Below are 13,840 nucleotides of genomic sequence, written 5' to 3'. Positions count from 1 at the left end.
TGCTACGTCCTTCGATGACCCTGGAACGTACGACTGCTGTTGGACCGGGTTGGAGGTGAGGGGTGGCCGAGATTCGAAGGGTATAGAATATCCCTCCCGAAAGGACATCTACAATCCAGGTCTCGGCGCCGTAGCGCTGCCACGTGCCCAATGGCTGGCCAGGCACCCCCCCACTTCCGGCAGCAGGTGAGGGGGAACGCGTCCCTAGCGTTCCCCCCTTTCTTCGACTTCTTCCCAGAGCCCTCCACGGGATGAGAGGGCTGGGAGAGGGCTGGTTTACGGCTCCCTTGTGCCAGAAGTCGAAGAAGACGAGTCATTCCCCGGGGCTTCGACGCAGCAACCGTCTTAGCCGCCGAGGAAGCGCTAGCCGAGCTCTTAGACTTGGCCGCAGTCCAAGGCTGCCCAGAAGCCTTCGAGACTGCCTGGTGAAACCAGACGGTCCACTGTCGTCAGTGCGCCGTCTGTCCACCGCAGTGTCCACCTCTCTCCTGGGAAGAGAGAACGTGGAACTCCGTAGAGGTCCGTTTCGATGTCCCAACGCCGCTTCACGCCCGGCCGCCCTGCAAAACCCGAGTAAGGACAGCGTCCCTTGTCGCGAGAACCAGGGTTGGCCCACAGGTTCACCGTCTGGTGGGCAAGGAAGGAGGATGGCTTCTTCCCCAGACTGGCAAATTCTCCTGAAGGCCGAGTCATCTTCGGGAGAAATTCCCCCGGATTTGGCTGCGACCTTAGATACTGTGAGGGACCACAGATCTAGCCAGGAGACGGCCTGGGAAAGCTGCCATGGCGGTAGATTCCAGGCCGAGTGCCTCTTGCTGCGAGAACCACAGGGTTCTCGGACAGGAGCTGTTGCAGCAGACACACCCGGAGTCAGCCTAGCTAACTCCGGGTTCACCTGTTTTGGGCGCAAATCGGTGGGTCCTCAGGATGGCACGTAAAAAACCGCCGCTGTCGTGCAGAGGAGGTGGAAGCAGCTTGCTCGACCTGCCAGACTTGAGCGAACCGTCTTGTCCGGTAGACAAGCGATTCAACCGGTCCAGCACTGAGTCCGCAAGCTCCGAACGCGGCAGACCCATCCGTCGGGCCCTCTGGGTTCTCTTCGGGGCCCCAGAACGACTCGAGCCGGACGTGGGCTCGGATGGTGGGAGCGGCGATCCTTCCCCGAGGTCGTTGTGCTGACGAATCAGCGCAATAAACTCGGCAAAGTTCCTCTGGATCTCAGGCGTGACTGCCACCTCCTGCGGAGTTGGGACCGTCCAGTCCCTCAACAGGAGCACCTCCCGAGACCCTCCTCAAGGAGAGGAGCAGCGACACCCCCGCCCCCCTCTCGGTCTCCTCCAACCAAACCACCTTGTGCGTACTGGCCTGGCTGGTCCCGAGAACCGAGCCTGGTGCGTACGACGCGGTGGCGGGATCCTGATGGGGGCGCACCCCTCACGATCACTCCTCAATACCTCGCCCCTCCCGGTGTAACCCGAGGAGGGGTTGAAGGTATTTGGGAGGGGAAGACCTGACGCTCTCTCCTCGCATCGGCTGGAGAACCAGTGGGCTTGGAGGACTGCAGGCGATCGCCAACCCGCGGTGGCGATCGAGCTGCAGACCTAGTCGAGCCGTCTCGCTGTGGGGAGAACGGCTGGACCGAAGAACAGCGGCCCCGTCTCGTGTGTCAGAGGAGCTGGTGCTGGTCGCCGTACCCGATCGCTCTCTGTGAGAGCGACGGTCAGGCGACCGGCGAGCTCCACTGTCACGGTGAGATCGGTGCGTATCCTCACGGTGCGTCAGTTCGCTGGTACCAGCCGTGGCTGGTGCCGGCGAACGGGGGGGACCTCTTCCCAGCCTCAGCCCGTGGGCCGGTCATGACCGTCACGTCCGACCGGGTAGCCAAGCTGCTCGCCGCAGAGCGAGAGCTGGCCTGGTGAGAGTCGCGTGAGCGGCTGTCACCAGTCTTTTCCGCTCCGTGGGCCGTGAACCCTGACGCTGAGCGGACTCAGAGGTCTGGTTCCTGGCTGCACGGTCGCTGGTAGGCGACCGTACACTCGGTACCTCTCGCGAACGAGCGGCCGAGCCGGACCCTGCTGCTGTGGCCGAACCACTGACAGCAGGTGAGGAAGTGCCGGTGTTAGCCGGCACCCCTCTGGTCCCCCGTAGTCTCTTTTCCTTGCGGGAGAAGAGGACGGGTCCCTGCTCCCGAAGGAGCAGGGCGACCAGCGAAGAACCCCCCGTCTCACCCCAGAGCGAGACGGGCCCTTAGAAAGTTCCCGAAGGAGACTTCTTAGGGGGTGGGGGGGGGGAGGCGACCTTCTTCTTCTTCGGCTGGGGAGCCGGTTAGGAAGAAGAAGGGGAAGAGGCGGCAGACGACGACGACGACGAAGAAGACGATGAAGACGACGACGACACCTTCCTCCTCCTCTTCTTCTTCTTCGTCAACCTCCTCAGGACCGACGTCGATCTGTCATCCAGGACGGAGCCGGGGCTGCTGTTGCCGAAGCAACAGGGCCCGGACGTACCTGTCCGAACCAGACCCGCATCGGGAGCACGGCGCCAGGAACATGAACAACATCAGCAGGTGCGAACATCACGGGAACGGCAAGACGAGCCAGCAGGAGCAGGTACAGTACCGCAGGCGGTGGTCACGGCAGGTACGGCAGACTGTGTGGGCGGTACAGGTGTCGAACCAGCGGCACAGACATCCTAGTACCGGTGGGAGGTCCAGGCGGGGGGCGAGCTCTTCGGGCACATGAAGTCCCGTCGCGGCAGCACGGCAACCAGGTGGCGGCATCACACTCCCCCGAGTTACGGCGACTGGCCCCTGCACCGATGTAGTGGTGTTACAGAGACCGCGTGCTGGGTGTACCCCAGGTGAGGAGGTGAAAGCATAGCCAGGGGTTGTAAGGGTCGTGGGTGGTGGTCGTGACCGTTGCATGGGTGACCGCCACGGAGCCAGCGAGGATGAAAGAGCAGCCCCCTGGACACGGTCGGCACGCCCTGCAGCCCCACATGCCCACACCTGTCCGAGGTCATCCTTCGCCGGCAACCGCAAGCCTGAGGAGGCCAAAAGTCGGGTGATTAGAAGGATCCCTCTACCCGTTCGCGCGAGACGAACGGATAGAGGCCCAGAGTAACAACTCTACGTCAGGGTATCTTAGCGCCCTCCTCCACCCACTCGACACGTCAGGAGAGGAGAAGGACCTAGACCCCCCCCACCCCCCCCGAAGGGAAGGCGCGAGACGTGGAAGTTTGAGCTTGAGGGCGGCAGGAAAGAAGACGAAGGTCCGTCACCAAAGGAGTCGCGGGAGAGCTCTCCGACGACTCCTTTTGAGGCCTTCGCTTCTTCCTGCCCTCATACAAAGTCCACTGCGCCTCCGACCAATCAATAACACACATCACAGGGCTCGGCCGGGTGCATTCGCGCCCGCCACACCGCACACACAAAATATGAGGGTCAATCTCCGGGAACGATCTGAAACTTCCCGCATTTACGCCCTTCGATACCCGGGCAAAGTCTCCGTGGGGTAGCGAGGCGAGGAGATTCATCATAATCAATTGAAGGCAAGCAATTAATATGAAAAAAAAGAGAATAATTGTACTTCAATCAAAGCTCTTTCATACACAATTACAACCAATACTCAGAAAGCAAAACGACGAGAAGCGGCAGAGAGCGTCGAACAACACGTCCATCCACTGCGAGGGCCGAAAGCAAAAGTGATTTGTTTAACCTCCCAGTCGCGCGCGCGCGCCTGTCGGACAAGCAGTTAACTACCGAACCCCTTGTTCGAAAAGCTTACGGACCTATCCAGCTGCCGCTAGTACCTTCCTATGTAAAAAGGACCGAAGGTTTGTATGCCGTGTCGGAACAAAAAATAAGTTCAAACAAATCAAAATTGAAGAAGGGTGAAGTATTTGTGTCAAAGACAAAATATAAATGTGCATACTATCCGGTGAGACGATACCTATACAGCACAAGTAATAGCATTTAAGTATGTCTTGATGCCATCAAAGCTATTTACTGAATATACATTCAAATCAGACACCAAGAATGCTCCCTTTTTTATCTACCAGTGGCTGAAGTAGCAAGTACGTAAGAATTTTTAAAATTCAGGCATTTGCATCAATAAAAAGGCAAAGCAACATTACTTCAACAACTGTCTTGCACATGGCTGTCATTCGATTAGTATTTAAAGCTAATTAGAAATATAATGTGCTGTAAAACGAGACAAGAGTATTCAGGAGTTCATTCAACACCACAAGTTCTTTTATTGCAAAAGATTTATGTACAGAATAATATTCTATTTATTTCATTGTTGTTCGGGGAACACCACGGAGAAAAGCACAGAGACAGAGAGACAGTGTAAATGCAGCAGACTAAAATCAGCAGCTTTTGTGGCATGCCTGCTAAATCAAAAGGTGTGCATGACAGTATGTCCATAACAGACTTGGTTTATCTTGAGAAAACTGGAATTGATAGTTACTGAAGAAAAGTATGGTAAAAACTTCTGTCCAAGTTTATTTATTTCAGTTTTGAAGTATACATTAAACATCACATTCGATTATACGTAGTTATATATGGGGGGATGTTTGAGAGAGAGAGAGAATGTTGAAGTTAAAACTGTAAGTGGAAGACACATTTATTAAATCACTCCTTGGTTATGTGAACTTGGGAGGATCCTCGAGAAGCACTGGCCAAGATTTTACTTTACTTTTGTTGTATAACAGTTTAAGGTCACAAAGAACTTATTTTTTCATTCGTTCTTACATGGCCTACACAGTCAAGTTGCAAGCTGACCTCTGGAAACAGCAGTTGGGTTTGTAACTGTAAACTTTTCTTTACCAACATTATGCAGTTTCTCCTATCTTGAGAAGCTCCCAAGAAGAGAAAGACAATGCTTTCTACCACAATCATACTTAAACTGCTGAACCATGGATGATCCCCTTATGCTGGTAACATCCAAAACATCAGCTATTGCATAAGCCTATACTACAGGAGACCCATTAGCAGTGAAATGAACACTTCATTTCACTGCTTTCAAGATTTGACACCATCTATCCCGCCCTTCCTAAGAGAACAAAGTTGTCCCTTGGAAAGCTCAGTTTTATTCAATGTAATGACCAACCATTAACAAAACAAAAACGCTCCTCAATTTGTCGGCTAATCTGATCTCTCTCAAGAACATCTCTCATGAGTGAACTTACTTCTGCGAGAAGGTAACATGACTACAGCACCCATCAGGGGCTTCATTCAAGGCAGACAGGAGAAATCGCATCACTTGCCAGATCTTGTTGCCGAGAAATCTGTGCTGCTCCATTCTGCTGATATCCACTGCAATGAACTGATCTAGAAATACAGAGATATCTATGAGTACAAATGAATACTGCATTTAGAAGTTAATTCATTATTGAAAGTGTCAGTAATACTTATACAAGGTTTTGACTTGAAAAAAATGAAGGATCTTTGACTTAGGGTCGTTTGTTTTTGAGTGTTAGATCATGAGTTGCAAAAGGAAACAACATTGTACGTGAATGAAAACAAAACGAGCTAAAAGGTACAAAATGACAAATGAGTAATCAGTCTCAAAGCAGCTGGAAATAAGCAGCCTGTTCTGAAGTTTTTCCAATTATTTAGCAGCAGCCCCATCTTTTCATGGTTAAGTTTTGATAAGATGTAGATGATACTCTTTATTAATCAGTGCCTATATGTCAGGTTATCGGCAGGGCTTCCATTCCCGGCCGGGTGCTGATAAGCGAAACCTCCATTAACGGAAACTTGGTGATTTATGGTGCCGAGCCTCAGTTGATGGCACCTCTGCTAGGTATATTATGGTGCCATAACTCTATATCAGCACATTATGGTGCCAATAACCAAAACTCTGCCCATTACGGTGCTAGACCAGCCCCATGAAACCGGATCGCCATTAACCAAGTCTGCCGCTAACTGGGGACTGCCTGTATTAGTGTCAGAAATCAAATCTGAAGTCAGTTTTAAAGATCCACACAGGTTCATGTATCTCAGATCCATGACAGACCATAACCACGATGCATAGATATGAAATTTTCATTATTAAAATGAAGTTTTTATTGTATACTTACCGAACATTATAGCCGTGATTTCCACGAGCGGCAGGATACTAAATTCAAATTTAGCGCGTCCGGCGTCGCCAACACTGGTGGTGATGACGTCATCTCCCTCCACTCGCGGGAGAACCAGGTACAAACTGCCCAGGTGAATCCAATTCTTTCTGCCGTCCGTCCACCTCTAAGGGGGAGGAGGGTGGGTAATAATCATAATTGTTCGGTAAGTATACATAAAACTTCATTTAATAATGAAAATTCATTTTATTGTAGTGTCTTACCGAACATTATGAGCTGATTACACATTTATGGAATGTTGGATTCAGTGGACCACTAGTATTTTTAATGGTTACATTATTGCAATACCAGTAACACTCAAGGTTGTCTGTTGTACCTTACCTTGTAAGAGAGCTACAGCAGACTGTTACTGCCTCTGGTCGGTGCTCTTCTTACTATTGTAGAGGAATTGGAATTTGACCAAAGTTAGCCTCTACAGGATGGAATCCTTCCGTAGTTCAAGCGATCAAGGCTGACTGCGGAGGATAGTAACAACAAAGATTGCCTTGCCCCTGGGGCTAAGACCAGAAAGTTCATCATACAAAAACTTTGTCCACCAACACCAGATTTAAAAACATATATACCCAACATTGTAAAATCTGACCTAACAGACTGGTGAGTATCCCAGGTACTCAGTACCCCCAGCTTCCCTTGAACTCGACAACCTATTCAAGGTGAAAAGTTAGCATAGAGGTGACGACCCCTGTGCCGTTCTCCCAACACATGCCAGAAACCGCCACGGACCTAACGTTTTACAATTCTCGAAAACGTTTCTATCTCTTTGAGATAATGACTCGCAAAAACCGAATTCGCTCTCCAGAACGTGCTCTGAAGAATCGAAAAAAGCTAAGGAAAGATAAATTCTTTCTGAATGCTAAAGAAGTTGCCACTGCTCTAACCTCGTGAGCTTTAACTCTCAGAAACGGAAAGATTTGTCGTTCTCGGACTGCGAGTGAGCTTCCCTGTAAGCTCTCTAATAAAGAACGATATAGCATTCTTAGCAAGAGAGGACGAGAGGGATTTTGGAACCGAGGTCCAGAGCTTAGAAAGATTGTCCTCTGATACCCTTAGTGGCAAACAGATACTGCTTAATAGCCCTGACTGGACATTATAGCCTTTCTTCCTCCTCATGTCCAACCCAAAGTCAGATAAGTTTCCTTACCACAAAACTCCTCGGCCAAGGATTAGAAGGATTCTCATTTTTGGCTAGAAAGGTCAAAGATACCGAAAAATAGCATTGCCTTGAGAGAAACCGACTCTTTTTGTCTATAGCGTGCAATTCCGCTGACACGCGTTAGCAGAAGCTAGTGCAATAAGAAAGAGTGCCTTCTTAGTCAAGTTCCCTGATGAAGCCGACTTCAAAGGCTCAAACGGTGGCCCCATGAGGAACTTAAGGCACCACATCTAAGTTCCAAGCCACTGTATCTTGCGGGAGCTTAGTGGTTTCGAAGACCTAAGATGAGTCCGACAGATCTGAATTGGAGGAAATATCCAAACCTCGATGTCGAAAAAACCGAAGAGAGCATGGCTCTATATCCTCTTGATCGTCGAAGGAGCCAGTTTCTTGAGTTCCTAAGAAATAGAAGAAAATCTGCTATTTTCTGTTAAAGAGGTCGCAGAAGTCAGAGCTTTAGCACTTCTACACCACTCTCTGAAGATTCTCCACTTCCCTTGATAGAGTTTGTTAGAAGACTCTCTCCTACAACGAGCGATAGCTTTCTGCAGCTCTTCTTGAAAAACCTTTCGCTCTGACAAGATTCGGACAGTTCTGACCCTGTCAGAGCTAGAGCGGACAATTTTTGGTGGGAACCTCTTGAAGTGAGGTTGTTTTTGAGAAGGCCACTTCTCTGGAGGAAGAAGGTCTGGGGAAAGTCTACTAACAACTGGAGAGGTCCGGGACCCTCTTTCCTGGGCCAAAAGGGAGCGATTAACGTTAGCGTTACATTGACTGTGTGACATGAACTTGTTCAGCACCTCTCTTATAGACCGAAAACGGAGGGAATGCATAAGCTTCCAGACCCGACCAATCCAACAGCATTGCGTCCACCGACCAAGCTAGAGGATCTGGGACTGGAGAACAAAAGAGAGGAAAGACGGTTGGTTCCTCGATGTCGAACAAAGGTCTATTGACGGTCTCCCCAAAAGGCGCCAAAGTTTCTGACAAAATCTTGTTGTCCAAAGTCCACTCCAGAGGTAACACTTGGCTGTTGACGACTTAACTCGTCCGCCCAGGACGTTCATCTTTCCCGGAACAAATCTCGGGACTAGCTGAACCTTCGCTACGTTGACCACAGGAGGAGATCCTTGGGCTACTTCGTACAGAGAGAAAGACTGAGTCCCCCCTGTTTCCGCACGTACCGAGAGAGCCGTGGAGTTGTCGGAATGCACTGCCCACTACTCGGCCTTCTACTAAGCTCCGAAACTGTCTGAGCCCTAAGAAAAAATTGCTAACAGTTCCTTTACTTTATTTATGTGGAACTTCTTCTCCTTCTCCGACCAAGCTCCTGAAGTCCGTTGATTTCCCAGTAGGGCTCCCCAACCTGTGTCCGATGCGTCCGGAAAAAGAACTGTAGGTTTCGGGAGGATGGGTCGTAAATCTAACCCTTTCTTCCAACTTGCTCGAGAGAGGGCCACCACCTTAGGTCCTCTTTTATTTGATCTGTGACAGGAAAGGTAAATCGAGTTCTGGTTGTGTCTTCCTGCACCAAGAGGCTCTCAGGAAAAACTGCAGAGGTCTCATGTGCAGTCTTCCCAACGTCACAAATTTCTCCACTGACGTCAATTTGCCCAGGAGCCTCATCCACTGATTGGCAGAACTTACCTTTTTGTCCAAGAACTCCTGAACTGTCTCCAGACAGCCTTGAACCCTCTCGGGGACAGAAAGCCCGAAAAACTTGAGCATTCAGAATCATCCCCAAATAAAGGATGCTCTGAGATGGAACCAACTGGGACTTCTGTTTGTTGACCAGAATTCCTAACTTTCTGGCAAGATCCACCGAGGGTTTGTTTTTCCAAGGTCCTTCATGCACCGACTCTCTGATTCCGACCGGAGAAGCCAATCGTCCAGATAGAGGGAGATTCTTACTCCTAATATGTGTAGCAGCTTCCTATCGGGATAGAACCCTGGTGAAAACTTGAGGAGCGGTCGCTAGTCCGAAGCAAAGCGCCCGAAACTGAAACACCTTGCCTTCGAACATGAACCTCAGGTACTCCGAGATTCGCGATGTATCGGAATGTGAAATAAGCGTCTTGCATGTCCAGAGAGACCATCCAATCCCCCTGTCTGATGGACTCCAGAACCGACCGAGTGGTCTCCATATGAAATTTTGTTTTCTGGACATGCAAGTTCAGTGCGCTCACATCCAAAACCGGCCTCCAGCCCCCTGATGACTTGGGAGGGAACTACAAAAAGGCGATTGTAAAAGCCTGGAGGAAAATCCCCTTCTATCTGTTCTATCGCTTCTTTGAGAACAAGCGCTTCCACTTCTGCGGCTAGCGCCAGAAATTTGTCTGAGCCGAGAGTATGCCTGGAATGGAATTGGCACAGGTGAGAGCGAGGGAGGTGAAACGAGAGGAATACGATAGCCGAACTTGAGTACTTGCACTACCCAGGCTTCTGCTCCTCTGTTTTCCCATTCCTCCCAAAACAGAGCCAGCCTGGCTCCCAGGTGCATGAACCAACCGAGCTTTCATTTGGAAGGTTTGTTAACCTTGGCGAGGCCTTAGACTGAGGTCGCAAATTCGATTTCGGCCGAAAGAAGCGCTTGGTTTCTCCCTCGAAAAGGCGCTTGGGCCAGAGGAGAAACCGAAGGAACAGTCCCTCCACGGAGCTTTAGGTCTCTTAGTAGACTGTGCCAAGTAAATCCGAAGTAGATTTCTTATCTAGCGCAGACGAAATTGACAACACTACATCGTCTGGAAAGAAAAGGTTAGGTTTCTTTCACAAAAGGAGCACAAGTTGCCTCTTCTTAAGGGTACCAAAGGCGATGAGCGAAGCTAACTCATCACATCCATCCCTAATGGATTGTCCGCACAGGACAGAACACCAATCCAATCCTCCGCTAACTCCTGGGAAAGAGAAGGACAGTCTTCGATCTTGGCCGCTAAAGCGCCAATAGTCCAATCAAGGAAGCTAAAGAACTTCCAAAAGTTTAAATTGATTCTTTTACAACGTGGTCCAACTCAGGCGCTGTAAAGAAAACTTTCGCTGCGGCGAAAGCAGATCTTCTAGAGGAGTCGATTAAACTGGAGAAGTCTCCCTGGGAGGAGGCAGAACTCCCAGAGAAGGAGCTTCCCCAGTTACATAAAACCTATACCTCTTACGAAGCAACTTAGAGGGAGGGTAAGCAAAAAGAGCCTTCCCTAAGTCTCTTTTCATAGACATCCATTTCTCCGTCTCTTTCAACGAATGTCTAACCGCTTTAGATAGAACAAGTTTTGGGAGGAGAGGGTCTGAAGTTTCCTCCTCATCAAAAAAGTCGAAGTTGGGGAGCGCGGAGCCGCTTTCTCAAAATAATCTGGATAAGATACCAGAAGAAATCTAAGGAGACGTGAATAACACGAGAGGTGATGTGAACCTCCTCCTCTACTTCTTCTTCATTCTCCGATACCGCCGAAGAAGTAGACGGAACTACAACCGATCTGAGGTTTCGAACCACCCTTGGGACTCATTCATCCAGTTGGTTAACATCTCTAACTGCTTGCGCAAAGGCGCCAGAGACGAATCAAAAACAGTTAACGTAGGCTTGGAAGAGCCTAAATGTTCAGCAGGAGGCGGAAAAACTACTTGCGCCTCGCTCGGAGCCGCCGAAATTCGAGGCGAAACAGGTGCATCAGGCGTAACAGACGAAAAAGCGCCTAAAGAAACACCCTTAGAACTGCTAGCTACAGCGCTAAAACCACAATCTCTACTAGATATGGAGCCGAAAAAGGCACAGATTGAGGCGACGAACGAGCCGCTAACGGCCGAGGCGCAACCCCTACTCTCAGGCTCCTTATACCGCTTGACTGGAGGAGGCGAAGAATCGGCGCCTGAACGCCTCTTTAAGGGACGCGAAACGGGCGAATCTCGCCAAGAGCGCCGTGCGACCGGAGACGAATCGCTTGAATCATTTGAAAGGCGTCTGACCGCAACACCTTTCCAACGCTTAACCGAGCCCTGTTGAGGCGCAACAGGCTCAACAAGAGAGGCGCCTGTCTGTGGGCAAATCCCGATCGACTCCCTTGGACTTCCGGTATGTCTTCTCCCCGGTGCGGGGGAGCTGGACAGTGACCTTTGTCTAGGAGACGTGTCAGGACAGACAGACGCACCCTCAACTACACTCTTACCTGAGCCGCTTTCTCCAAAAACGCTTAACTGAATTACCAAGTTGCAAAACCGTATTCGCTAGTACCGAAAATTTCTGATCTAACCTCGATTCCAGACTGGCAATGGTGTCGGAAGAAACTACACGGGAAGCCGGAGAAGTGGGATTAGTAGGAGGAATAGGAGGTGTAGTTAAAGGAGACATAACAATTTGAGGAGAAACAGAAGGAACAGATGCATCGCAAGACGAAGCAGAGCTAAGTCTACTTTCCCTAAGCGCTGCTTTTCTAATTCTGTCTTTAGCTAATTTCTACCTGAGTATGAACTAAAAAACTTCCATTGAGAATCAGTCCAATCACTACACTCGTTACATGTTCGATCTGCTGAACAACCTGGTCCCCTACACTTACACATTTAGTGTGAGAATCATACTCTAGCTTGGATAATCTAGTTTTACATCCTGAGATGCAAAACCTAACTCCCGACGGACTAGAATCCGACATGGCAACGCCTAAATAAAAAGCAAAATAACAACAACGCCAAAAAGAGTACTTCACCATTCCGAAGATCAAATCCACAAGAAAAAAGCGAAGCAAAGTTATCCAACCGCACCGACCACCGATGTTCACCGGACGCCGGCAGGAAAAGAATTGGATTCACCTGGCAGTTGTACCTGGTTCTCCCGCAGTGGAGGAGATGACGTCATCACCACCAGTGTTGGCGACGCCGACGCGCTAAATTTGAATTTAGTATCCTGCCGCTCGTGGAAATCACGGCTCTATAATTGTTCGGTAAGACACTACATAAAACGAAGTTTCATCATGAAAAGAGCATGCCTCTACAAACAAAAGACACTGGAAACATCTCAAAACAACGTCGCTCAGTTTCCAACAGCTCTGAAGAGAGGACATAACTCACTTTCCAAGCTGTACGAAACCAGAGACAGTCGCAGAGCATCAGCGCCGCACTCGGGAATTCCTTTGGGATAGGAGGATACTTGATTTTTGTATGCTTGTTCTGCGTCTGGTCTCGTAAGGACTCCCTGACTTTCACTCTCGGCTATGCGGTCCTGAAGCAGCTTTGGGAATTGTGGTGCGGTTAATTAAATGCATCACTTTGGTACTGTATTCAAATTCTTAGGCAAACAGCAATTAGGTACAATAAAGACAATCTTAAACTAATAAGATGTAGGAGTAATGTACCATGTTCGAAAGTATCAAGCTCTTTTGACTAGTTAAGATTATCATTACCAAAATAAATACTTTAACCAGACCCATGTATTAACATTCCTAACTCTTACAGGGCTAGCCCAAAGGGTTTAATTTCAATGTAATACTGCAACTCATTACAAATGTAATAACTGGATAAGCAGAAAATACAAATATTCTAGCAAAATTTATCTCAAGGATTCTGTCTGACATTTGATAAACATTGTTGGTTTTAAGAAAGGCACTTATTAAAGAAAAATGTTTGATTCAGTGTCAATCTGAATTCCCTACATTCAGGTCATGTGGCTTAACTATCACATGCCAGTGGGTCAGATGAATGTGAAGAAAGGATGACATTACAGTATTTCCATTTGGCTTTCTTTTTTAAATCATGAGGACCACTATCCTAAAGCTTGTTTAATCTATTTTGGTTTAAAACCATCAGATTCACAAGATGTCACACTAGTACCTCTAGAGAAGCTCCATTGATGACATCCATTGGGTCGATGACATTGCCTTTCGATTTTGACATCTTCTGACCTTGTGCGTCGTGTATTAGTCCATGAAGTAAAACTGTCTGTTGAAGGACGACAATAAGACATTCAATAATAGGGTAAAAAATATTTACTTAAAGAGCCAAAAGAGTTTATAGATAATGCATTTATGCAAAGGTTTTACAATTATGGAAAGTGGTAGGAGAAGAAAGAGAAGGTTTGGATTGAAGTAACAAGAAACTTGAGGTCTAGAATATACAGAAGATGCTGTTTAAATGAGCAAAAGGCTAAACAATCTACAAAGCTTGCTTAAAAGAATGCATCATACATTTACACAGATAGGTGGAACTCGAGTTAAATCCAAGAAAATAATTAGGACAAAGTTTGCACAAAGGAAAGGATTACTGTGGCTATATCCTTCATATATTCAGGAACAATGTTACCCAGATGGGTTCTCATGTTAGAATTTAGAGAAAGACTAAAATACTCAAGTGAAACAATGGGCGTGCTGAATAAGATTTGGAAGTCAAACTGACTGAAATCACACATGGAGGTAAGATTATAAATTTGTTTAGGACAATCTGTATTGCTATGAAGTCATGAATCAAGGTAAGACATTTACACTAAGATTTTTTAACTTGTGATTAAGACTTTAAGAAGAACTCAAGCACTCAGATTGGAGGACAGAGCTGGAAATTATACCAACGCTT

At 48.3% G+C, this 13,840-nt stretch overlaps 1 protein-coding gene across 1 annotated transcript in view; it reads right to left on the bottom strand.

Annotated features, from left to right (window-relative positions):
• The window catches only part of LOC135204866 (valine--tRNA ligase-like), a 41,923-nt gene that overhangs the window by 16,550 nt on the left and 11,533 nt on the right, over nt 1-13,840 (bottom strand). Inside the window, 3 exon segments of the mRNA XM_064235090.1 lie at nt 5,191-5,332; nt 12,347-12,506; nt 13,106-13,213. Of these exon segments, the coding sequence (XP_064091160.1) occupies nt 5,191-5,332; nt 12,347-12,506; nt 13,106-13,213 (410 nt within the window).

This window comes from Macrobrachium nipponense, chromosome 47 (genome assembly GCF_015104395.2).
Source record: "Macrobrachium nipponense isolate FS-2020 chromosome 47, ASM1510439v2, whole genome shotgun sequence".
Taxonomy (NCBI): Eukaryota; Metazoa; Arthropoda; class Malacostraca; order Decapoda; family Palaemonidae; genus Macrobrachium; species Macrobrachium nipponense.
This window is presented reverse-complemented; position numbering and strand designations above follow the sequence as displayed.